Source organism: Balaenoptera physalus, assembly GCF_965194825.1.
Source record: "Balaenoptera physalus genome assembly, chromosome: 19".
In the NCBI taxonomy this organism is placed as follows: domain Eukaryota; kingdom Metazoa; phylum Chordata; class Mammalia; order Artiodactyla; family Balaenopteridae; genus Balaenoptera; species Balaenoptera physalus.
The window spans coordinates 5,584,680-5,611,986 of record NC_138900.1 but is presented as its reverse complement, the minus strand read 5'-3'; the positions used below and the strand labels follow the sequence as shown (position 1 = coordinate 5,611,986).

Below are 27,307 nucleotides of genomic sequence, written 5' to 3'. Positions count from 1 at the left end.
CAAGTCAGACAAGTTGTAGGTAACTTGGGGACCATCTATTTGGGATTAGTATCTGAGGTGGGGTGGGAGCAGTTGTGGGACTGAGCTCTTAACTGGTGGGATCTGGCACTATCTTCAAGTAGATAGTGTTAGAATTGAGTTAAAATGTAGGATCCAGCTGATAGGAATTGCTTGGTGTGTGGGAAACCCACACATTTGGTAACCAGAAGTGTTGAAAGTGTGTGTGTGGCAACACGGTGAGAGTAAAGGAGAAAGACAGGAGGAAGTCTGAACTGTAGCTTTTCCCAATACAGACTTCAAGTAACTTCAACCTTAGATCCAGCTAGAAACTGGGCATCTTCTCTGCCACAGAATATCAGACTGTAATAGAGGCAGGTCAGGTGCGTAGCTGTTAGTGCATGACCGGTAGCCGTCCCACTCAGCCATTGACTGGCATCGCAATGGGTCCCTCCTCCTTCCCTTCCTCTGTGTAAGCGGAGCCCACATTCAGACTGAGGGAAGATGGATTTTTTGAGACACTAGTCTGCCATCTCTGTCGGCTGGCTTTCCGATTAAAGTCGTTACTCCTTGCCTCAACAAGTCCTCTCCCGATTTATTGGCCTGACCTGCGGCAAGCAGAGCGAGTTCGGGCTCTGTCCGTAATAAGACTCCAGGCAAACTGGTAGTACCCAAGGTGTTCCTGCCTAACTGCACAAGGTCACCATTATCTTGCCACTTTTGCCCAAAGTGATGACTAGAATGCATCTCACACCACGTTGGCCTTGGATTGGTTCTGGCCTCTGAAAACTTAAATTAGCTCTGTGACTGAGACTATCTCTTGCAAAGAGAGGAAGGCACTGGGGTGCCCAGAAGACATTTCCATGTCTTCTCACCCAGCAGTCTTAGCAGCTTTTATGGCCACTCCTGTTGGAAGCGCCAGAACCTCTATGAGGTCACAGAGCTGTGTGTCCTCATAGAACCTGTGCAAGTCTTCTGAAACTGAGCAAGAGCCCTCGGTGTCCCTAGCAACAGCCAAGGAGGCATTACGGGGAGAGCGCATAAGAATCAGAAATGGTTTTGGACCCGGTTCAGCCTTTGGCAGCTACTGGAGGAGTCTTCAGAGACTCAATATCTGCTGAGCCTGATTCTGGGCAAGGATCCCCAGTGAGGGGCCTGTGGGGTCAGTGAAGAGGGAATGTGTGTCAGTGACCGTATTTGGGGTTTTATTTGGCTTCAGTCACTGAGGAATCTGGGCGTTAGTGATGGGGCCTTTGATTGAGGCTTAACCTGAAGAGATTAATGATTGAAGGTCTTGTTGGTCGGGGTTTAGGGTCTATACGTTAGGTCTGCAAGACTCGGTAATTGAAAACTGGATGGAAGGTGTGAAACCAATGAGCACTGCTTCTCCCCTAGGTTAGCGATTTACTATCCAGCTCATGATCAGGAGAAGCCTGGAATTGGGGGAGGAGTGTCAATGGGCAAGAGTGTCTGTGGTAAATTTCAGATTGAATTTGAGGTCAGTGCTGTGTAGGGAGTGCAGAGTTTGTCTGTGTTTGAGAGCACAGGAGTCGGGAAGTTTTGAGACCCATAGTCCCAGGCTAGTGGGTGTTTAGAGACTTGACCTTTGGATGCTGGAAACATTTCTTTTCAGGTTTTCCAGTCCAAGTCCTTTCTCAAGGTTCTTATTAAAAATTTGTCTCCTACATACACTCTTCTCATTGTCCCCACCAAAATCAGAATAATTCACCGTGGTCAAGTGGTGTGTATAGGAATAAAGACAGGATTATTGTTCATCTTACTGCAAAGTTTAGTCTTGGATATTTCCTTTCAGAGTTCTTTGACACAAGTAAGAACAACCATTTTCCTGAGTTCTACTCCTCAATGAGAGCCATCTCATTAAAAAAAATTTTTTTTCAGGCTACCTTTCTAAAACTTGGGATCATCTGTACGAACATACATTCAAGAATCTGCCTTTCATCTAACATGGCTGTATTTCTTTCGCATTGTCTCTGGCAAATAATCGAAATTCCTGTTACTCCACCTTATCACCAGCATTTCATATTTTCAGTTTTTGGATTTCAGCAAGTCTAATACCTGGGTATTTGTATCACACTGCTGCTTTTTAAAAATTATTATTATTATTCACATTGTTGTTTTAATTTGCATCTCCCTAACAACAAATGATGCAGACCATCTTTTCATATGCTTGTTTGCCATCTATTATCTTTGATCAAGTGTCTGTTCAAGGTTTGCCTATTTTTGAAATAGGAGTTTCTTGTTGACTTTTCAGAATTCTTTCTATGTTCTGGATACAAGTCCTTTACCAAGTATAGGACTTATAGGATGAATGTGTTGAGATTCTTTTTTTTTTTCTGAACAAAGTGTAAAGGTTTTTTTTTTTTATTATGTGTAACATAGGCAAAATTATTTAAGTCAATAAATTTTTAAGGAATTTCACATGTTCTGATTCTTTCCACTGTCAATCACCTTAGTTCCTCCAAAGTCATAATATTCAAGATAAGATAGCCCTTTCAAAAAGAAGTTTTGCTCAATCCACAGCTGTCAGGTCAGTCAGTCCACAATTCTTTTAGTTGGGCTTCTTTGATCTCCAGTGGAATACAGACACACTTCAAAATTACCCACCTGTAATCTCTGGGATCCAATTTCCTCAAGCAGTTTACTTTAGGACTATGTTTAGGGTCAGGAGATGCATCTGCCTGGTTCTGAATTTGACACCCTCTAAAAATGTATTAAGTTCAAATCATATTCACTCCTAAGCTATCACACCCTAGAACAGTACAGATCATTGGGATATGCCAGTACCTTTTAAAAATCCTGACACTGTGTTCTTAAGATAAAAGCCTAAAAAAAGAAGCCATCTTTGTTTCATGTCAACATTAAAATTAGAGTATGGAATCAATATAGCTGATAATTTAAAAGCTTAATATATGAGGGAAATTATCAGCTCTATAGTCCTGGAAGCAATCTTTATGTTTATCAGTACACCCCCATCACTTGAATCTGTTTTAGGTATCATGTTCCTTCTTACCTGTATCAAAACTCATACTGAACAATGAGTTCTGGGTTGCAAAAGAGGATTTTTGCACCTGTCTATAAGGAGATTCTTTTGAGATTTTTTTTCTCTTTGTTTTTGTTTGTTTTTTGCCTGTGGACTTCCAAGTGTTCCAGCAGCATCTGCTGAAAAAGTCTATCTTTCTCCATTGAATAAACTTTGTATCTCTGTCAAACGCTTGAGTATACTTGACTTATGTGGGTCTTTTTCTGGGATCTTTGCTCTGTTCCATTGATTTATGTGTTTGTCCTTTCACCAATACTACTAAAGGTTTATAAGTCTTGAAATCTCTTGGTGTGAGCCCTATATGATGGTTCTTTTTGGTCAGAAGTTGTTTTGCTATTTTCAGTGGAGAAACCTGGCAAATATTACCTTTGCCAGTAGATCAGTGTTGTCATTTTGATATTCTATACCCATAAATATGATGTTACTAGAAAGGGACTTCAATTCTGTGGTGTCTTTTCCAAAATGCATAAATCCCTGTTTAATGAGGAAAACAGACCAACCTAAAAGAAGGTCAATATACAAAATACCTGATCAGTACTCCTCAAAATAATTGAGGACATGAAAAAAAGACTGAGGAATGGTCATGGAACAGAGGAATTCAAGGAAACATGATGTCTAAAGGCAGCATTAGGGTTGAATCCTAAGACAGAAAAAGGACAGTAGTGGAAAAATTTGTGAAATCCAAATAGAATCTGTAATTTAGTTGAGTGTCATACCAATGTTAATTTCTAAGTTTGACAAATGTACCGTGGTTACATAAAATATTCGCATGAGAGGAAGTCAAATGAAGGTATATGTGCACTCTTTGTAGTACTTTGTCACTTTTGTGTAAATCTAAAATTTCCCCAAAATAAAAAGTTTATTTAAAATAGGTATAATCTATGTCAGTTATATCTCGGTAAAGCTGTAAAAAAAAAAAGATGTAATCTAATTTTATCACTTACTTTCTCATTATAAACATTTCCATATTATAAAATGTTTTGTATATCTCTATATAATTAATATTAAGTGGCTGTAATTATATCATGGGTGAACTAGTAGGATGGTAACTTGAGTCACATATAAAAGGTATGCATTAAAGTGGGGTATACTTGAAAAACATAACATATTCAACTATGTTCACTTTTTATTATGATCCTCTCATTATTCAAATTCTTACATTCTCACTCCAAGATTTGTTGTACTGTTTTTCTTATAAGTCCCAGACATCTCCATTTACTTTTAATCCTAGATAGTTTATAATTTTGCAATTATATTTGATGTCTTTTAAAAAATCCATATGCTATAAATTTTGTACACAACAGAAATTCATTTTAACAGCTTTATGGTCATAATTTACATATAACATTTACCAGTAGTAAGCGTACAACTCAATGACATTTAGCAAGTTCACAGAGTTGTGCCACTATCACCACGATGCAATATTTAGAAATTTTCATAACCTGCAAAAAGTAACTGGATAGTTGTTTTGTTATTAAGTTTTGAGAACACTTGATATATTCTGAATACAAGTCCTTTATCAATAGATGTTAAATGTGTCAATATTTTCTCCCAACCTCTGGCTCCACTCAATACTTTATTAAAGCTGTGCTTAGAAATACAAAAGTTTTTAATTTTAATAAAGTCCAATTTATTATTTTTCCTTTTATGGCTCATACTTTGTCTTGTCACAGAACTCTTTGGCTAACTTAGGCTCCTCTTCGCTTCTCTAAGTTTCATACTTCTACCTCTTAAATTTAGGTCTGTGATCTATTTCGAGTTAATTTTGTATATGGTTAGAGTTATGGGTCTTAATTTATGTTTTTGCAAATAGGTATACAATTATTCCAGCATCATTTGCTGAAGCAACTAACCTCATGGAATTATCTTAGTGTCTTGGCCAAATAGCTATTGACCTTAATACTTTTGGACTCCATTCTGGCTGTGCCTTTCTCATCGGCTCCAGACCTTTACTGGCCTCATTTTTAAAGTGGCCTTTCCCCGAGGCTCCAATCCCAATCAAAACTTAGGCTTCATCCCTGCCTCCCTTTTCCTTTTGAACGTGATGGCCTGTTCCACACTGTGCCAGTCTCTTGCAATCTTATTCTGTCCTTAAAAGCCGCTTCCTGCAAGAAATGTTCCTCCAGAGGTTTGGGGGCGGATGTCCGATTACCGGATGTATTGCCGTTTCTCTTTCCAGGAGTTCGTTCTCTGCTGCTATACCGACACCTGAACCCTTGGTCCTTTTCGACACCCGCCCCCCCCTCCTTTTTTAATACAAGGTGTAAAATAAAGGCCGCGGCAACGTTACTTGTCTCCCCAGTGCGTCGAACGCCGTTTAGGTAGCTCCATATTTGCCTCGCAAACCTCGAGTCTCTGAAAATCTGCTAATTTTCTGAAGAGTCGAAGTGACAGGTAATGACATAATTTCAGTGGCTTCCCACCTTCCGGACCATCCAGGGCTCCCGGCCCCAAACCCGCCCCTTGGCCTTCTGTACGTCAGGTGTCCCAACATGGCCGCCCCCCGGGGCCGCGGAGAGCTGGGCGCGGACATACTGCCTCTCAAGGAAATACCAGAAATCCAGTCCGCGTTTCTTCAAACGCTTCGGACCGTCTTCGGCCGCCGTAGACCGACGAAAAATCTGGGCGACGGGGGTTAGAAGTAGAAGCGGTTCGTGGAAGTGTTAACGTTTTGGGCTCTGCTTGTGGACTGGAGAAAATCGGGTCAGTGTGTGCATTTGTGCCTTGAAGTTTTGTGGTTTTGTCCCATAGGAGGTTTGCCCCTGTGGACGTGTCGTCCACAGGCTGCAATGGTGTAGTGTGGACTTGCGGAATTATTGAGGGTCTGGTGGGAAGCACGGAGGTGGAGGTATTTGAGAGGAACCGGGAGCGTTTGTGACGCGTGTACCTGTCGTTGGGGTACCTTGGGAGCTGTTGGTTAAAACGGTTAAGAACCTGTAGAGGGAATTCCCTGGCGGATTCGGCGCTTTCCCTGTAGTGGCCCGGGTTCAGTCCCTGGTCAGGGAACTAAGATCCCGCAAGCCACGCGGCGCCACCACACCCCCCAAGGAAAAAAAAAAGTCTGTAGAGATCAACGATCGTGACCGGACCGGCCTGGTATGGGGGTCTTTGCGGCTCACTCTGTTTCTAAAGGACGCAGGTGGTATTTACGATGGTAAGAGATTCAGATTCGGGAATTAATATGGCGCTCAGAGATGCTGGGGCCTGGCTGGACGGTCATCATATGAGGGTGTCTGGCCCAGGTTTCGGATTAATAAGGAAGTGTGTAGTCAGTGTCTGTGGTACAGGGAGTCTCGTGAGGGCTGAGGCTTTGGTCCCCTAGGACGCCTGGCTGGTGGTTGCGTTGAGATTCCAACCAAGTACGCTGGGAAGGAAGGCGGTACAGCCCAGGACGGTAGTGTAGTTCTAAACCTTCTGCTTTTTAGGCTTTTATCCGCAGACCGAGGGACTAACCCAGCCTCGCCTATGTGTTGTGTATCGTGTATCGCTGCTTTCGCACTGCAAAGGCGGAATTGAGTCTTTGTGACAGATCTTAACCCTCAAAGCAGAAATGTATAGTATCTATCCCTTTGTTACCGACCAGGGCTCTTGGCCTCCTTGGTCCATAGAAATTGATCAAAGGCCAGATAAGAAATTCAGGCCAGGCTTTATTGGGGCCCTGCTGCAGCAGGGGGGAGCGAGAACAAGTAAGAGGTTCCCTTGCTTGTTCGCTCTCTGACGTGCAGTTGGTGGGGGGGGCATCTGGTTCCTTATATGGGGTGAGGGTAGGGGTATGTCCAGGGGTTGGGCCGGAGGGACGGCTTAGATGGTTTGCCCCTTTAGGTTGTGTTGTGTGCAAGGGGCATGGCAGTACCCTGCTTTTGCTCCGGGTCCCCTGCTTTTCTGCTCCTGGCTCTTCAGAAGTGGCAGTTGGGTTTCTTGATTTCTTTGTATCTTGTTGTCCAGAATTTGCCCCCTCTGCGCATGTGCAAAGTTATTTTTAGTCCTTTATAGTTTCTTTGGTTTTTGTTGCCGGAGGAGAGGTGTGTCCAGATGCAAGCACTGCAGCACTGCAGCAAAGGGTTCCAGGTCCCAGCCTGTCTCACCTTTGCAGAAAATGTTTGTCAAGGAAGGCTTGCTCTCACCAGCGGCAGTGGACACTTGCTGTTTTGTCTGACATGCACTCACACTTTCTTCTTTGCTAACAGAATCGCCGTTTTGTTTCGTTATCCATCCTTCTGACAGGGTGACCCATATCCCAATACTGGTTGGTCTTAGTTAGTCCTGGTGGTTCCACTTCGCGTTGCTAGTGATTGAATTAGTACGAAATGAGCTTAGGTACGTGGTGCAGTTCTAGCCAGCAATATATGTGAAAATCTGCTTGGGGGTTTCTGAGGGGAAATTTTGTTTTAAATAAGTATTATAATTCTTTGAATCTCTCTTTCCATGTCAAGGATGATATTGTCTGAATATAACCTTAATTTTCTGTCCAATTTCTAATGTTTATAATTCATTCCTTTTTTTTTTTTTTTTTTAATTAGAAAAAAATTTTTTTGGCTGCCACCGCATGGCGTGCAGGAAACTTAGTTTCCCCACCAGGGATTGATCCTGTGCCCCCTGCAGTGGAAGCCTGGAGTCCTAACCACTGAACTCCCAGGGAATTCCCTTGCTGTATATGTTTCAAGGCTATATTATTAGGTACCTAGAAATGGCAAATTTCTTAAAATGTGGTGAATTGAACCTCTTACTAGTAAGCTTTGTTTCTCTTTCTCTGTAGTAATTTTTGGGTTTTCTGGTGCATTTTGTCAGAGAATATAGATTATCTGTGGTTACTCTTTCCATGGTTTATCTTTTTCTAACCTTTTATTCTCCAGCTTTCCATATCACTATATTTCAGGCATGTCACCTAGAGTAGCATGTTCTTGGGTTTTATTTTATTTTATTATTATTTTTTTGGCCACACTGGACAGCATGTGGGATCTTAGTTCCCCGACCAGGGATCAAGCCCAGGCCCCCTGTATTGGAAGCATGGAGTCTTAACCACTGGACTGACGGGGAAGTCCTGGGTTTTAAATTTTAATCCAGTCTGACAGTTTCGAGGCATTTGTATTTGATGTAATTAACTGGAATCTTTGTTCTGTTTATACTGAATCTAATTCATTAAAAAAAATTTTTTTATTGGAGTATAGTTGATTTAATATACTTAATATAGTTCTTAGTGTTTTGTTTTAAAACAGTCATATAAGTGCACTGTATTTGCCCCACTTGTTCTCTATTCCTTATTTTCTTTTTTGCCATGTTTTGAATGAATTTCTGCTTATTCTGTTTCCCCCTTCTGTTAGGATGGAAATTATGTACTTTAAGACAATTGTTAGTTTTCATCATGACACCAGAGATTACGTACAGCATGGAAGCTTTCTTTGTCAAATTTTTATGTTAGTACTTTTATACTCTTCTCTAACAATACAGGCGTCTTAGAGCATCTCAACTTAATTTACCACTTTCCAATTTATTTACAATATTGTGTGCTTTAAAAAATGTATTTAAAAAAAAAAAATGTATTTAAAACCTAAGATATTATCATTATTGCTTATAAGACAGTGCTTCCGGTTTTCCCAGTACATTGGTTTTCAAACTGAAGTGTGTGTACTCACAAGGTGTATAAAAACGCTTGAGGAGATTCCTGAGTGCACATTGTTTAAAGGAAAACAGTGCCCAGCACCTCTCCTCCCATACGGTCCCTTTTGTATAACTGAGCTGCCTGAGAGTCTCCTGCTCCTAAGGTCTGCTGCTGGGATGGATCTCGTTTCCCTCATCTCCTTCGTTTTAATCTTAGACTATTTTTTTAATTAATTTATTTATTTTGGCTGTGTTGGGTCTTCATTGCTGCACGCGGGCATTCTCTAGTTGCAGCGAGCAGGGGCTACTCTTCGTTGCGGTGCGCGGGCTTCTCACTGAGGTGACTTCTCGTGTTGCGGAGCACGGGCTCTAGGCGCGCAGGCTTCAGTAGTTGTGGCACGTGGGCTCAATAGTTGTGGCTCGCAGGCTCTAGAGTGCAGGCTCATTAGTTATGGTGCACGGGCTTAGTTGCTCTGCGGCATGTGGGATCTTCCCGGACCAGGGATCGAACCCACGTCCCTTGTATTGGCAGGTGGATTCTTAACCACTGCGCCACCAGGGAAGTCCCCCTCATCTCCTTTGACAGTCACCCCACTTCAACTTCACGGAATAAAGGAATACCCCCACCACAGTCAGAATCTTAGCCTTTTTGGCCAGAGGAATAAAGTCTTCTGGGGTAAAAAAGGGACACTCAGCAATGCTGTGGGCATTGGGTTAAGGTGAGCGCCCAGGAGCAGTGATAGCATCTGGGCCCAGAGGAAATGTACCCTCAGCTTGAATTTTCTCCTCAACCCACAGGTCCTGACTCCCCAGGAGCAAAAGAATCAGTAGGAGGAGGAAGAAGTTACAGGATTTGGTATCAGCATTACTGGAGACATGCTTGATTGAAGACAGGTATCAGAACAGAAATTTAGAGCAGACCCAGAAGACACAGTGACAGAGCCTCCTTGTTGCCAGCTGTTTTTAGAGAACGGGAGAAAATGATCCAGGCCCAGGTGACTTCTGGTTTGGTTTATTCTTTCCTTTGTTCCCGAATGGGTTTGTTAGTTGTCTGAGTCATTCTAGCTAATGATTGCATCTAAGGGTGTCTTGGGGACCCTGGGTGTCTTTGTAGCCTGCTTCTGAAGTGAGGGTGATACTGGGGACGCCAGAAATTGCAGCCGGTGTCTGAAGCGAGGGCAGTTCTATGGGGACTGTTTCCTCAGGCTTTGCAATATGACTGACTTTTGGTTTCCATGTTCAAATCTGGATTCTTAATCTACCTTTTTTCTTATATTGCTTTTATTTTTGTTCATTATACAACTGACTTAAGGATATATTTAAAGGCTGAAATTATAACAAAGTACACATACCAAAAAATAATTTACTTCTTCATACACTTTAAACATGCTTATTAAACATTTAGTTTCTTATAATTCTGGCTTCTTGAGTCACTTCCCAGAAGATTTTGATTGACTGGCTGTAAAGATTTAGTCATCCCAATTCCATTGATTTATGTGTTAGTCGTATATATATATATGAATGTGGTGTTTCTAGGTTAACAAGAAGGTTTAACTTTTACACATTATAGAAACATCTAATGATAAATGGATGGATGACTGACTGCACAATTATATTTAGTTGGATCCTTGTATTTTATTAGGCTTTTGCTTATTCCATGTGCGTTAAAAACAAACAACCCGGGGCTTCCCTGGTGGTGCAGTGGTTAAAAATCCGCCTGCCAATGCAGGGGACATGGGTTCGTTCCCTGGTCTGGGAAGATCCCACATGCCGCGGAGCAGCTAAGCCCGTGCGCCACAGCTACTGAGCCCGCGTGCCACAACTGCTGAGACCCGTGTGCCTGGAGCCCATGCTCTGCAACAGGAGAGGCCACCGCAATGAGAAGCCTGCACACCGCAATGAAGAATAACCCCTGCTCGCTGCAACTAGAGGAAGCCCGTGCACAGCAGTGAAGACCCAATGCAGCCAATCAATCAATAAACAACAACAAAAACAACCCCCTAGATATATAGATCCAGCCTATAAAGTAGAAATGAGAAGAAAAAATTTTAACATTTCTTCCATATCATCAAAAGGACATCACTTCATTAAACACCACTGTTACTATAGGAAACCCTGATGTTTGACGATGTGACTGTGGACTTCACGTGGGAGGAGTGGCAGCTCCTGACCCCTCCTCAGAAGGACCTGTACCAAGAGGTGATGCTGGAGAACTATAGCAACCTGCTGTCTGTGGGTGAGGACGGCTCCCCTGTGTCCTTCAGAGGGTCCCCGGTCAGTGTCGTTTCCTTTCTCGGCTTCTGAAAGCTCTGGAGTGTCTATGATGCTCTGAAGCAGTAGATTTTCAGTCCCCTCTCTGGCCCGTGAGAAGTGGGTGTTCTCCCTTCTCCGGAGAGAACAGCCTTTACTCTGTAGGTCGTGAAATTGTTTTGTCCTCAGCTGTAGCATTCTGTCTTCACAGACCCCAAGCCCAGTTCACTGGGTCTAAATATTCTATCATTTCCGGTGAATAGGTTATCAAGCCAGAAAGCCAGACATACTCTCCAAGTTGGATCAAGGAGAACCATGGACGATGGAAGATGGAATCCACTGTGGAACCCATTCAGGTGAGTGAGAGACCAGCAAGGTGACAGGCGTGGAAGTCACACTGTAGTTGGTCAGAGAAGAGTCACAGCTGAGAGGGGGTTGGACGCTGGGTAAGCAGTGCCTCTGTGCATCTCTCTTCCGATGTCAGACCTCTTTTTCTTTGTACGAGTTTAGAGAAAAATATATCCCTTCTTAGGGAAGACTCTGTCTTTTCCGGGACCTGTTTCTTCTTTATTTTACCCTCATCTTGATTTTTGTTTGCATAGTTTTCTTTTCCCTAGGATTCTCATATCTTTTCCTTCTTCTTCATACACTTCCACCTCCCTTGCTATGAAATTCCATCTTCCAGGGCCTCTCTCCAAAGAGAAAAGTTTGAATTGCTCACTGTCTTCTGGCTACTGCACCTTTCTGCTCCACTGGTAATGTTGATTTCCTTTGTCACATTCACCCCATGTTGGCTGCCGGCCCCAAAAGTAAACTGGTCTTCACTGTGCCTTATTCCCACTCTGAGGTTTTCCAAAGATGTTTTTTTCCATTTTCTCCAATGATCTTCTAACCTTCAAAGTTTTCTTCATTGTTATAAGCTAAGCTCCTTAGGGTCACTGGAGAAGACTCCCAAATTGATCTCTCCCCAGTGTGATCCACCACAGGCTTGGCTTCTATATAATTTACTCATCTCGATGGCAGCTCTCCTGAGTTCCCAGTAACTGCAAGGACCTAGGATCATCTTCCCTCCCAGAAAACCACTATAAGTTTACATTCTCCCTTACTCTTATGCATCCTCCATCCTGGCCATTCAGGCATTACCTCATATGTTCCCCATCTGCAGAGCTCTCTTATGTAAATGCGTCTGCTGTTCATGATGAATTTTTACCTAGAAACGTTATCTTAACATCCTACGTTCTCAGTTCCGGTCTCAACCTGATCATAACTCTTCCTTACTTCAAATTAATTCCTTTGTGTATTTATTAGTTTTGAACTTTCTTCTCGTTGATTGTAGACCTTACCGTCTTCATTTCCCTAAAATTTTCATTTTTCTTTCCATTGTATTCTGATGATATTTATCCTAGCTAATCAAATTACTTGTCAGTTAAAGTTCTTCTTCTGTCCATGAATTCCATGATATGACATCATCATACTCACAAAGAGATTTCCACCCTCTTTCTTAAATTCTCCCTAATGTGTTCCATACATGTGATTGATTTTTTGATTCATTCCTCTACATTTTTTTGATAGCCTGTTTATGCTGGAGGGTAAGAGCAGTGAAAACAAGTATACATATAGATCACAAGTTTTTAGTCTAAGAGAAAGGAGTCAAGAAATTAATCAAGTGTTTTGGGGGCTGGTGGTGTGGGATAAAAAAAATAAAAATAAACAAATAATATATAGAGAGGGTGAAAAGTGCTGTGATAAAGATTAAGTAACATAAATTATTAGAGAAATGAAAATCAAAACTACAGTTAGGTACCACCTCACACCGGTCAGAATGGCCATCATGAAAAAGTCTACAGGGAATTCCCTGGCGGTCCAGTGATTAGGACTCCGTGCTCTCACCGCCAAGGCCCTGGGTTCAATCCCTGGTCGGGGAACTAAGATCTCACAAGCCTCGTGGGGTGGCCAAAAAAAAAAAGAAAAGAAAAAAAGTCTACAAATAACAAACGCTGGAGGAGGTGTGGAGAAAAGGGAACCCTTCTACGCTGTTAGTGGGAGTGTAAATTGGTTCAGCCACTATGGAAAACAGTATGGAGCTTTCTCAAAAAACTAAAAACAGAGTCACCATATGATACAGCAATCCCACTCCTGGGCATATATCCAGACAAAACTGTAATTCAAAAAGGTACATGCACTCCTGTGTTCATAGCAGCACTGTTCACAATAGCTAGGACATGGAAACAACCTAAATGTCCATTGAGAGATGAATGAATAAACAAGATGTGGTACATACACACAGTGGAATACTACTCAGCCACAAAAAAGAATGAAGTAATGCTATTTGCAGCAACATGGATGGACCTAGAGATTATCATACTAAGTGAAGTAAGTCAAAGAGAAAGACAAATACCATATGATATCACTTATAGGTGAAATCTAAAATACGACACAAATCAGCATATCTACAAAGCAGAAACAGATTCACAGACACAGAGAACAGACTTGTGGTTGCCAAGGGGGAGGAGCGGTGGGGGAGGGATGGAATGGGAGGTTGGGGTTAGCATATGTAAGCTATTACATGTGAAATGGGTAAACAACAAGGTCCTACTGTGTAGCACAGAGAACTATATTCAATATCTGTGATAAACCATAATGCGAACGAACATGACTAAGAATATATACGTATATCTGAATCACTTTCCATACAGAAGAAATTAGCACAACGTTGTATATCAACTATACTTCAGTAAAACTTAAAGAAACAAAACTTTAGTCAGCATTATGGAAGAGTAGGTGCTGGGGCTCCTCTTTAGGTAGGGGACACCTCTCAGATAAGGTGCCTCTGAACCAAGAAATGCAGGAAGTTAGTAGGCTGCCGGGTTAGGAGTTTTCCAAGTAGAGAGGCTAGCGGGATTAAAAGGCTGAGCCACGAATGAGTTTGAGAAACATTAAGGAGCCCGTGTGGACAGAGCAGAGTGTGCTTTCTGGAAAGTGATGGGTATAAGGCCAAAGAGGCAGTAGCAGTGGGGGCGGGGTGGGATGGGGGGGTAAGATTGGTCACGTATTCCATTTCAAGGAAGCGTGATTTTACTCCCTAATAAGATGAGAAAACACGAGGAGAGGACTTCCTTGGTGGTAGAGTGGTTAAGAATCCGCCTGCCAATGCAGGGGACACAGGTTCGAGCCCTGGTCCAGGGAGATCCCACATGCCATGGAGCAACTAAACCCGTGCGCCACAACTACTGAGCCTGCGCTCTAGAGCCCGTGAGCCACAACTACTGAAGCCCATGCGCCTAGAGCCCATGCTCCGCAACAAGAGAAGCCACTGCAATGAGAAGCCCACGCACCGCAAGGAAGAATAGCCCCTGCTCGCCGCAACTAGAGGAAGCCTGCACGCAGCAACGAAGACCCAACGCACCCAAAAATAAATTAATTAATTGATTAATTAAAAAAAAAAACACGAGGAGTTCTTGAGTACTGGAATGACATGAAATAATTTACATTTTTCAAGGAATCCTTTTGGCTTCTGTGTAGAAAGCAGACAGTAGTGGGCAGGGTGGCAAACAGGAAAGCCTCAGGAGGCTATTGCAAAAAACATGGTGACTGCGAGAATGGTTGGCTGCAGCATGTGTGGAGGGTTCAGTGTTGGTGAGGTTCTGGATATGCTGCTTGTAGAGGGCAAATGAGATTTGACATTACGTAAATACAGGCTGGGAGAGGAAAAAATGGATGAAGATTGTTGGTAAGGTTGTTACTGAACGCAAGACCGTGTGCCTGAAGCACAGTGAGGTCAAATACTGAAACGTCGGAGTTGGGAGCAGAGAAGGGTTTATTGCCGGACCGTGCAAGGAGTCAGGTGGCTCATGCCTTAAAAAGTCTGGAACTCCTTGAAGGCTTTCAGCAAAGCCCTTTTAAAGGCAGGGTGAGGGAGGGACGTGGTTAGTTGCACACTTCTTGGTGGTGTTGGATTCTTTGTTCTTGCAGCTGTCATGTAGGTCAGGTCATGGTCAGGTCACCATGTTATTCTCTGTTCAGGTCAGGTCACGGATGTTCTTGTATATTTCAAGCTATAGGCAGCATTCTTTTACAAAATGTACAGAGCCAGCATGACTAAGTACAGGCAACAGAGCACAAAGGTTAAAGTGAGTTTAAAGTAAGAGGAACAGATCTGATATGGAGTCAGATTTGTTCTTCCCTATTACAAAAGCAGACCAGTTCCTCAAAGGATGTTAATGTTTCATGGCACATGGGTCGCAAGTTCACATGGGTCTCAAGTTCACATAGGACTTTGTTGGTTCTCCATAGAGGTGATGTGGTGAGTGAAGTCCTTAACTGCAGTCCTTACTGTCCTCATAAATGTAAAAACATGTTTCCTACAGCTGTTTCTTCATTTTATCTGATATGATATTAATCCTGCCTAATCTACACACATGCATATGCATCGGTCTGTGTCCATATGTGTCCATATATATTCTTTAAAGAATAATTTCTTTACAGATTTGATCATCTAATAACCTATTGTGCTCTATACATGTTTTATACAGTTTCTTTTGTTTCATTTAGTATATTAACTACTGAAATTAGCATGTATTGTCTTGTGATTCTGGCATCTGGAGTCTCTTCATTACTGGTTTTGGTATTGGCTCAACTGCTAATGGTGAATTTAGGAATCTATTATTCATATACTTACAAGAATCATATAGTTCAGTATTAGTAAATAGATGCTTATGAGATAATAGAAAATATATATTGGTCTCTGCCCCCTGTTCCTGGCACAGAGCTCATAAAACCCTTGTGATTCCCTAAGTGATAAGAACACTAGGAACATCTCTTGTTCTAATATTGGTCTTTGACCTCTGTTCCTGACACAGGGCTCCTGAAACTCTTGTCATTTCCTGGGTGACAGGAGTAATGTTGTTCTACCAAGGTGACTCTGAGTGGGCTACTGGATGAGGGCTGGTCACCAGAATGACCAAGCCATGATGAGAAGCTTGTCCTTTTTATCCCCACCCCCTGTTCTCTTGAGAAGGGAGAAGGGTTGAAAATGGAGTTAATGATTCATTATGCTTACATGATGAAGACTCCATGAAATCCCCAAACTATGATGTTCAGAGAACTTCCCTTCCCACGTATCCTGCCCTACACATCTCTTCCATCTGGATATTCACCCGTATCCTTTATCATAGCCTTTAATAAACTGGTAAACATAAGTGTTCTCCAGAGTTCTGTGAGCCCCTCTAGCAAGTGAATTGAACCTGAGGAGGGGGTTATTGGAACCTCTGACCTATAGCTGGCTGGTCAGAAGCACAGGTGACAACCTGGATTTGTGATTGGTGTCTGAAGTGGGGGCCGTGAAGTCTTACAGGACTGAGCCCTTAACCTGTGGGATCTGACGCTATCTTTGGGTAGATAGTGTCAGAATTGATTTAAATTATAGGACACCCAGCTGGTAGGGCAGAGAATTGCTTGTTGTGGGGAAAAAGTCTCCACACAGTTGGTGACCAGAAGGGTCAGAAACGAAGTGTTCTTTGTGGGTAATAAAGGAGACTCGCAGGGAAGAAGCACACAGTGGAGAAGAACTGGGTTTTTCACTACACAGGAAGGAGACGAAACTGGGTTTTTCCTTTACAAATGCTCACATATATAGAGATTGCAGATGTTCTTACCTCAGCTAGAGGAATTAACGGTACATTACCGAAACTTCTTTGAGTTTTCAACTTTAGTTGAATGAATGGAAGACTGCACAGTAACGTAATATTTTACTAGGATTCTTACTCTATCACAGCGTGTGAAGGTAAAAAACCCACTAATTTCCCATATGGCAAAAGTGAGCAGAATAATTTCCTTTACATTTTTCCATATTACCCAAAGAACATCACTTCGCTAAATAAGACCATGTTATGACAGGAATCCCTGACATGACGACGTGGCTATGAAGTTCACGTGGGAGGAGTGGCAGGTACATAGTTTGGTACATAGCTCCTGGACCCCGATCAGAAGGACCTGTACCGGGATGTGATGCTGGAGAACTATAGCAACTTGGTGTCCGTGGGTGAGGACAGCTCCCCTGGGTCCCTCAGAGGGTGCCCGTCAGTGGCCGTTCCATTCTCAGCCTCTTAACTCTTCAGACTAACTGCATTCCTCTGCAATGGTCGAGTCTCAGATCCTTCTCTTGCCCCAGACGAGAGGGTATAATAGCCCCTCTCCTGAGAGAAAAGCCTTGAGGTTACAGATGTGAAACCTGTTTATTCCCTCCATGTACCATTATCCCTTCCTGCCGTATCCCAGCCCAGTTCGATATGTCTAATTCTTCTATCATTTTTCATGAACAGGGTATCAAGCCAGCAAACCAGATGCTGTCTCCAGGTTGGAACGAGGAGAACAACTGTGGCCAGTAGAAGATGACAGCCACGGTCGAATCTGTCCAGGTGAGTAGGTGAGACCCAGCAAGGTGGGCAGACAGGGAAGTCACACTCTGATCAGGAGAGAAGGCGTCAGAGCTGTGATAGTGTCTGAGGAAACATAGACAGCCCTACCACGTACCTCTCTTCCGGTGTAAGAACTCTTTTTCCTTGTAGAAGTTAAGAGGAAAATATATCGCTTTGTTCTCTTTTGCGATCTGATCCCTGTTTATTTCATATGCATCTTGTTTTTGTTTGCATAGTTTTCTTCTTCCTAGGATTTTCAAATCTTCCTCTTCTTCATTCACCATCACAGGATCTCTGTGTTACCACTTGTCTTGCTGTGAAATTCCACTTTCCAGGCCTCTCTGGAAAGAGCGAACTTTGAATTCATCACTCTTCTTACTACTGTACCTTCTTCCTGCCCAGTTAGGAAATAATGATTTCCCACCATAACATCCAACCCCACCTTGGATGCTAGAAAAAATGTTTCTACCATGCTACATGTTAGAACTAGGTCATAACTTCAGTCTGCTTCAAATAACTTCCTTCATAGTTTTGCTAATTCAGATTCTCGTGTAGTTCTTAGATGTTATCATTGTATTTATTTTCCTAAAGCTTCTGTTCTCACTTTATATTTTTTAACAGTTTTATTTAAATTTAATTCATATAATATCAAACAATTTATCCATTTAAGTTATATAATTCAGTGGTGTTTTATTATATTTGCATAGTTGTGCAACCATCACCACCATCAGTTTTGGATTATTTTATATATATATATATATATCCTTTTAGTAGCCTTTATTATTATAGCTTTGCAGTAAGCTTTGAAATTGGAAAATGTAAATCCTCCAACTTTTTCAAGCCTATTTTGAGTATTGCGGAGCCTTTGAATTTCCATCTGAATTTTAGAATCAGCTTGTGAAATTCTGCAGAAAAAAAAATTTGCCTGGGATTTTGATAGGGATTATATTGAACTGTATGTCAATTTGGGGAGTCATTCCATCTTAACCATATTAAGCATTCTGTTCCATGATCATTGGATCTTTTTAAATCTAATTAGGCCTTTAATGTCTTCCAAAATGTTTTTCTAACTTTCAGAATATAAGTTTTGTATTTCCATTCTTAAATTTATTCCTAAATATATTGGTATTCTTTTATATATTATAGTAAACGGAATTGTTTCTTGATTGCATTTTTAGATTATTCATTGCTAGAATGTAGAAATACAATTGATTAATTTCCCGTCATATTCTGATGACACTTAGTCCCAGTTAACCCTGTTTCCTGCCATATGTGATTACACTTTCTCTTTCAATGATCCCGTGATATGATATCATCTTGATTATAAAGAGTAAAGAGTTTTTGTCCTCTTCTTTTTATTTTTTTGGCTGTGTTGGTTCATAGCTGTGGCACCCGGGATTTTCCTTAAGGCGTGCTGATCTTTCATTGCGGCACATGGCTTTTCTCTAGTTGTGGCGTGCGGGTTTTCTCTTCTCTGGTTGTGGCACGTGGGCTCCAGAGCGTGTGGGCTCTGTAGTTTGTGGCACATGCGCTCTCTAGCTGTGGCGCTTGAGCTCAGTAGTTGTGGCGCGCGGGCTTAGTTGCATGTGGGATCTTAGTTCCCCGACCATGGATCGAACCCGCGTCCCCTGTATTGGAAGGTGGATTCTTTACCACTGGACCACCAGGGAAGTCCCCTAAGTATGCTTAATATGTTCCATACATATGATTGCCTTCTGCAATTGATGTGATAGCTTTCCTCCTTTAAAACTTGCATTTTGAGAGCCTAATAGCATAATAGTTTTGAAGCTAATAGCAACACAAAACAGGAAAAAAATATATATCTTGTCCCTTCACACGGAGTACGTTCTCAATTGAAATACTCTATAATGAATAATAAACGCGTAACTAACATGTCTTAGTGTAAAAATTGCTGTAAGGAAAATTAAAGCAGCTAATAGAAGAGTGGGTGTTGGGGCTTGGAACTTCCCTTTTAGGAATGGGAGTGGCAATCTGATAAGATGCCTTTGAGCACATAGATGAGGGATATGAGTAATCTTCCTGGGTGAGGAGTTTTCCAAATGTGAGACAGTTGGAAGTTGAAAGACCTGAGTCTGGAATGTGTTTGAGGAACTTCAGGGAAACTTACATGGGTAGAAAGGACTGAGCAAGAGGGGAAATGACTGGAGTTAAGGGTAACAGGGTAGTAGCTTGAGGGTTTTGGTACATAGGTCACAAACTGCCTATCAAGGGCATTCAAGACCTTGATTCTTTTCTGAATAAGTTGAGAGAACAGGGGATTTTGAGTAGAGGAGTGGCATTATACAATTTTTAAAGTGGATCACTTTGCCTACTTTGTAGAAGGTAGACATTATTGGGGAGGGGAATGTACTTTTATACTCTTGGTTACAATGTGTGACAATAAAATAATACAGATTAAAGTCATCAAAGATCAAATGTGCATGGGAAAGACTCCAGGAGAGGCTGCACACAAGCTTCCCGGTTGTCCTCTACCAGTGGAGTCATGTGAACAGTGCTGAATTTTCCCAGCAATGATGTTTGAATGTTTGACAACATGTGTGGAGTGTTGCCAACCAGGGAAGCTCACCCAAGCCTGGTGCCTCTAGACCCCAGAATCAGAATGTTAGTGTTGTCCAAACCCTCAGGCATACAAAAAACGGGCATCTACCACAAATCACATTGTTAGTATAAACTGTATGGTATGGCTTCAGACCTCATGCCTAAAAAGGAACTCTTATCAGGCAGGATATCAGGGACTCAGAGGTTATCTTCTAGTCATCAGTCATGGCCACTCCTTTCTTTGCAAGATGCAGGGATGGAGTAACTGCATACCAACGTTCCCTTTTTACATAGGAACATAGGGTATGTTCCAGCTAGACTATTAGTTGGAATCTTGGTTACAGAAGCTTTTCTAAATTTGAGGTTAGTTGGGATTAGCAGATGCAAACTATTTTATATAGAATTGAATAAACAGTACAGTACTATTGTATAGCACAGGGAATTATATTCAGTATACTGTAGTAAACCATAATGGATAAGAATATAAATATATATGTATATTTATGTATGTATAAATGAATGACTTTGCTGTACACCAGAAACTAACACAATATTTTAAATCAACTACACTTCAATAAGAGAAATTCTAAAAAATTCAATTAGTGCTTTGGTAGAGTTAGGTGAATGGTGGTCTACAGAATGAAGAAGGATGGCAAGATGTTAGACTATGATAACCAGTCTTTCAATAGTCTGTCACACTTACCTTGAAATCAGATGCTGAGGATCCACATCTTACTCATCATTGTACTTTGTTCTATATACCTGGATCTTCAAGGGACCCGTGATCACAATACTCAATGTTTGGTTCTCTTAGGTGGGCTTAATTGAATTCCAAACTCTACATGTGGAATGGCTAAAGCCCTGGCCCTGTGCCTTCACCTTTATTCTACATGTTTCTAAACAGAGCCTCATCCAGTTCTCTATCTTTGAATAATCTATGTTGATGATATCCACATTGCTATTTTCAGATAAGACCTTTTTAAAGATTTATATATTCAACCTGTTCATGTTTGTATAGTACTCGGGTATGTAATAGTCATCTTTTTTTTTTAATTAATTAATTTATTTTTGGCTGCGTTGGGTCTTCATTGCTGCGTGTGGGCTTTCTGTAGTTGCAGCAAGCGGGGTCCACTCTTTGCTGTGGTGCACGGGCCTCTCTTGTTGCGGAGCACAGGCTCTAGGCGCGTGCTTCAGTAGTTGTGGCACACGGGCTTAGTTGCTCCGTGGCATTGGGATCTTCCCGGACCAGGACTTGAACCCATGTTCCCTGCATTGGCAGGCGGATTCTTAACCACTGCACCACCAGGGAAGTCCCTGTAATAGTCATCTTAAACTTTGTTTCACAATGCGTGCTAGATTTTCCTCTCATTCTGGACTTCAGTAATATTCCTCACATTATTAAGAGGCATTCCACCTACCCAGTGGCTGAAACCACATAATTCTTGAAATAATCCTTGAGTCTTAACCTCTTCCGTGCTTCTCCCATTAAGTCCATCAGTGAACCTTGTCTTTTCTTTGAACATATCCTGATTTCCTCCACCTCTTACATATTCATTGCTCCTTTAACCATGATTCACAGACTGCAATTGCCTTCTTTATTCCTTTGCTTCAGTGGTCTGTACATAGAATTAAACCTGGGTGTCCTAAATTTTGACTCATTTCTGATACTATCTACATGGAAATAGTGTCAGATTCTACAAGTTAAGGGCTCAGTCCCACATGGTTGTCCCCATGTCAGATGTCAATTACAAGTCCAGATTATTACCTGTGCTTCTGACCAACTGGCTGTAGGTTGGAGGTTCCCATGACCCGCTTCTTGGGTTCAGTTAATTTCCAAGGGTGGCTCTGAGAACTGAGAAACATTTACTTATGTTTACAATCAAGTGAAGAGGTACAAGGTCCGAAATGAAGAGGTACAAGAAGGCAAGGTCTGAAGGATTCCTGAATGGGAGAGCTTCTGTCCCCAGAACTGGGGTGCACCACCCTCCTGACACATGGATGTGTTCACCCATCCAGAGGTTGAGCAAATTTTGTTAAGAGTTCTTATAGAGCTTTAATATCTAGGCCCTCTCTCCTTTCCCAGAGGCCGGTGGGTGGAGCTCAGAGTTCCAACCTTCTAATCACTTAGTCTTTCTGGTGGTCAGCCCCATCCTGAAGTTATGTAGGAACCCTATGCTAAGTCACCTCATTAGCATCCTAATCACTTAGGAAATTACAAGGCTTTAGGAGCTCTGTGGAGGAAGACCAAATATATTTCTTTTTATACCACACATAGAATTGTCACTAAATAGTTACTTCACATGAAGGCATTTTTTGAAACAGTTTTCTTCCAAATTAAGATTATGAGAGATTGCAGAATGATTCCTTGTTCTCTTCTTTCCTAGAAATCAGGAAAGTTGATGACCTTCTGCAGCATCACTTGCCAAATCACAGCATTCAAAATACTGTGGAACAATGCTGCGAACATAATACATTTGCAAATATTGTTAATCAGAGCGAAAGTCATTTCCTGTTAAAGCAAAATTGTGATATGTTTGACTTAACTGAAAAACCTTTAAAATCAAATATAAGTTTTGAAAACCAGAAGAGAAGCTGTAACTTAGAGAACTCTGCTGAGTTTAATGGAGATGGGAAATCCCTTCTCCATGCTAACCACGAGCAATCTTTTACTGAAATTAAATTTCCTGTAAGTGCAAAACCCATCAACAATAACTCCCTGTCCACTAAGCAACAGAGAACTCACAACATAGAGAAAGCCCATGTATGCAGTGAGTGTGGGAAAGCCTTCTTCAAGATGTCTCAGCTCTTTGATCATCAGAGAGTTCATACTAGAGAAAAACCTCATGGATGCAGTCTGTGTGGGAAAGCCTTCTCCAGAAAATCCAGGCTCACTGAACATCAGAGAACTCATACGGGACTGAAACATTATGAGTGCACTGAATGCGATAAAACCTTCTTTAAGAAATCGCAGTTCAATAAACATCAGAAAAGTCATATGGGAGAGAAACCTTACACATGTAGTGAATGTGGGAAAGCATTCACCACAAAGTGTCTGCTCATTTATCATCAGCGAACTCATACAGGAGAGAAGCCCCATGGATGCAGTCTGTGTGGAAAAGCCTTCTCTACAAAGTTCAGTCTCACTACACACCAGAAAACTCATACAGGAGAGAAACCTTACATATGCAGTGAATGTGGAAAAGGCTTCATCGAGAAGAGGCGTCTTATTGCACACCGTCGAACTCATACTGGTGAGAAACCCTTTGTATGCAGTGAATGTGGGAAAAGTTTCACCTTGAAGAAGAGTCTTATTCCACATCAGCGAACTCATACTGGAGAGAAACCCTATACATGCAATGATTGTGGAAAAGGCTTCACCTTGAAGAACCCTCTCATCAGACATCAGCGAACTCATACAGGAGAGAAACCCTATGTATGTAGTGTATGCGGAAAAGGCTTCACCATGAAAGGTGATCTTGTTGTACATCAGCGAACTCATATTGCAGAGAAACCATTTATATGCAGTGACTGTGGGAAAGGCTTCACTGTGAAGAGCCAACTGATTGTACATGAGCGAACTCATACCGGAGAGAAACCCTACGTGTGCAGTGAATGCGGAAAAGGCTTTCCAGCCAAGGCCCGGCTGATTGGACATCAGCGAACACACACAGGAGAGAAACCTTACATATGCAGTGATTGTGGAAAAGGCTTCATTCAGAAGGGCAATCTCATTGTACATCAGCGAACTCACACAGGAGAGAAACCCTATGTATGCAACGAATGTGGCAAAGGCTTATCCGCGAAAAGGAAGCTCATCGCACATCTGCGAACTCATACTGGAGAGAAACCATATATATGCAGTGAATGTGGCAAGGGCTTCACCGTGAAGGGTACCCTTGGTACACATCAGCAAACTCACACTGGAGAGAAACCGTACAAATGCAACGAGTGTGGTAAAGCCTTTAAGAAGAAGACACGCCTCATACAACATGAGAGATTTCACTCACGAAAGACTTCTTTGCATGTACTGAATGTGGAAAATTCTCTTTGTGCAAAAGTGATCTCATTACCCATCAGAGAATTCACACAGGAGAGAAGCCATATGAATGCAGTGAATGTGGGAAAACCTTCACCACAAAGTCAGGGCTCAGTGTTCACCAAAGAAAACATACAGGAGAGAGGCCCTATGGATGCAGTGAGTGTGGGAAAGCTTTTGCCCACTTGTCAGTCCTTGATAAACATAAGAGAATTCACAGGTAGTCACTTTGGGGAAGCCTGTTGCCGGTTGTAGACCCTCAAGATAATAGTATGCAGAGAAGAATCACAATGCAAAGAATGTGGTATTATCTTTAGTGATCAATTACCTCATATTTTATATTGATGAAAAAATTTACAAAACTACTCGGATACAATCAGCCTTGGTGAAAATATTTTAGGACATTCTATGTCTAAAAAGTATATACTGAGATAAAGCCTATGAGTGTGAAAGACTAGGAAAGCCTTCAGTGGAAATAAACCCTATCATATGTGATCACCACAGATCATGAATGAATGAATATTTCTAATTGGTAGAAGTATAATTGTGGGAAAGCCTTTGCCCAGAAGTAATTCCTCAACAGATGTCAGTTATCACTAGAAAAATACTTTCCTGTGGCAATGAATATGGCAGGGTTTGCAGTAATAAATATCGCTTCATCATTTGCCAGGAAATCCATGCAGAAACACATTCTATATGGTGGACTTTAACAAAATATCAGACAACTTAATGAAGGAAAGAAGCCTTGAGGAAATGATGAATGAGAGCATTCTGTTACAAGTCTTAACTTAAGGGATACTACACCTCACAAGCAACTGAAGGATACGTTCAGCCATATTTCTAGTTGCCTTGTCATTGGTCTTATAAATTTTACATAGTGGCAGTTACTCTCATCATGGATTGAATTTTCAGTATTTAACTTTTGTATTTCTTTGGTTCCAAGTTTGTGTTATTTCAGAAGATTTGAAGTACTTCAAAATGAAAAATGTACTCGTTTCGTAAGTATAACAACAGATTTGGATGTGTTTAACCAAGTTTGTAAGTACCATCAGGGGGTTTATAAAATTAATATAAATGTGATGTTTTTATAACTTTTAATTTTGAAGTAAGTTTAGAATCACAAAAACAAATATTCCAGAGATTTCCTAAATGCCCTTCAGCCCACTACTCCCAAAGGTAAAATCTTTTAATAACCACACAGTAAACTGTGTGGTTATATAAGGTCAAATAGAGGAAAGTGAAATTGTTACAGTGCTGTTAACTACAGGGTTTATTTCGATTGCACCAGTTTTAACATGTAGTAGTTTTTGTTTGGTTTTTATATATCGCCTTAAGAAACTTTATCACATATGTAGGTTCCTGTAACCAACACCCCAGTAAAAATTCAGAATGCTTTGTCAACACAGACTCCCTCATGCTACGTCCTCATAGTCACATCCTTTCCCCGACACTAACCCTTGACATCACAGATCTTTTTGTATCCATAATTTTGTCATTATAGAATATTAGAAATATAGAATCGTTTAGGATGTATCCTTTTGAGGTTGACTGTTTGACCTTGTGAAATTGTAGAAAATAGACACATTGGTCTCTGTCCCTGGTTTCTGGCACAGAGCTTCTGAAACCCTTGTAAATTTCTACGTGATAAGAGCGTGTGGAGCATCTCTTACTCTATTGATGTGATTCTGGGTGGGCTCCTGGATGGGGGTTGGTCACCAGAGAGACCCAGCCATGATTAGAAGCTTGGAATTTTCAGCCCACTCCCCATCTTCCAGAGAAGGGAGAGGGACTAGAAATGGAGTTACTAATTAATCATGCCTATGTAAGGAAGCCTCCATGAAATCCCAATAGTAGGTATTTTGGAGAGCTTCTATATGGGTGAACACATTCAGGTATGGGGAGAGTAACAAACCATAGCACAGGGACAGAAGCTCCTGTGCTTGGGACCCTCCCACACCTCGCCCTATTTTTGTCTTCATTTGGCTGTTCATCTGTATCCTTTATCATATCCTTTAATAAACTGATAAACGCAAGTGTTTCCCTGAGTTCTGTGAGCCATTTAGCAAAACTAATTGAACCCAAAGAAGAGGTTGTGGGAATCTCCGGTTTGTAGCCAAGTCAGACAAGTTGTAGGTAACTTGGGCACCTGCTACGTGTAATTGGCATCTGAAGTGGGGTGGAAGCAGTCATGGGACTGAGCCCTTAACCTGTGGGATCTGACACTATCTCCGAGTAGGCAGTGTTAGAAGTGAGTCACACTTAAGGACCCAGTTGGTGTAGTGGAGAATTGCTTGGTGTGGTTAAATGCCCCACCCCCATTATTTGGTGACAGACATGTCAGAAGTGTTGCAAGTGTGGCAGTAGCATGAGTAAAAGAAATACAACTATGGATTTTTCCACTATAGACCTCAAGTAAATTCAACCTTAGATCCATCCAGAAGCTCTCTGCACATCCTTTCTGCCACAAGAATATCAGAGTTCTGCAACTGGCCGTACCCAAGGTATTCCTGCCTAAGGGTTCAAGGGCACCATCAGTTTGCTGGTTTTGCCCAAACTGATGACTAAAATGCATCTCATACCACGTTGGCCTTGGATAGGTGCCGGCCTCTGAAAATATAATTTAGCTCTATGCCTGTGACCATCTCTTGCAAAGACAGGAAGGCAGTGGGGTGCCCATAAGATATTTCTGTGTCTTCCCACCCAGCAAAGTGATAGCAGCCGTTAAAGCTGCTCCCGTCCTAAATGTCAAAACCTCTGTGAGGTCATGGAGCCATGTGATGTCACAGGACCTGTGCACGGCCAGAACTCGGACTTCTGAAGCTAACCCAGAGCCCTCGCCAGACGCACTCCTTCCAGGCGCTTGGCTTCCCTAGCAACAGCTACAGAAGCACTGCAGGGAGGACACATCACAATCAGAAGTGGTTTTGGACCGGGTTCAGCCTTTGGCAGCTTCCAGAGGAGTCTTCAGAGGCTCAAGATCTGCTGAGCCTGATTCTGGGTGAGGATCCCCAGTGAGGGGCCTTTGGGGTCGGTGAAGAGGGAATGCGTGTCAATGATTGTGTTTGGGGTCTATTTGGGTTGAGTCACTGAGGAATCTGGGCGTTAGTGATGGAGCCTTAAATTAAGGCTTAATTAAATTAAGGCTTAATCTGAAGTGTTTAATGATTGAAGGTCCTGTTGGTCAGGGTTTAGGGTCTATATGTTAGGTCTGCAAGACTCGGTAATTGAAAACTGGATGGAAGGTGTGAAACCAATGAGCACTGCTTCTCCCCTAGGTTAGCGATTTACTATCCAGCTCATGATCAGGAGAAGCCTGGAATTGGGGGAGGAGTGTCAATGGGCAAGAGTGTCTGTGGTAAATTTCAGATTGAATTTGAGGTCAGTGTTGTT

The 27,307-nt window shown here is 41.9% G+C and overlaps 2 protein-coding genes across 8 annotated transcripts in view; both read left to right on the top strand.

Annotated features, from left to right (window-relative positions):
* LOC309649629 (uncharacterized protein) overlaps positions 1-27,307 on the top strand; it is a 70,342-nt gene that overhangs the window by 20,776 nt on the left and 22,259 nt on the right. Inside the window, exons 6-7 of the mRNA XM_082439784.1 lie at positions 5,541-5,692; positions 5,842-5,932. Of these exons, the coding sequence (XP_082295910.1) occupies positions 5,541-5,692; positions 5,842-5,932 (243 nt within the window). The remainder of the gene's footprint in view (positions 1-5,540; positions 5,693-5,841; positions 5,933-27,307) is intronic.
* Positions 1,965-25,950, top strand: LOC309648565 (uncharacterized protein). 7 transcript variants are annotated; one of them, XM_082437266.1, is made up of 6 exons: positions 1,965-5,761; positions 9,455-9,651; positions 10,766-10,892; positions 11,170-11,262; positions 17,227-17,322; positions 22,266-25,950. In XM_082437266.1, exons 2-6 carry the CDS (start codon positions 9,637-9,639, stop codon positions 24,170-24,172), a joined length of 2,238 nt encoding a protein of 745 aa, XP_082293392.1. In that variant the 5' UTR covers positions 1,965-5,761; positions 9,455-9,636; the 3' UTR covers positions 24,173-25,950. The 7 variants fall into 7 exon arrangements, with proteins under 7 accessions (XP_082293392.1, XP_082293395.1, XP_082293396.1 ...); XM_082437267.1 differs by lacking the exon at positions 1,965-5,761 and adding an exon at positions 5,772-6,212; XM_082437269.1 differs by lacking the exon at positions 9,455-9,651.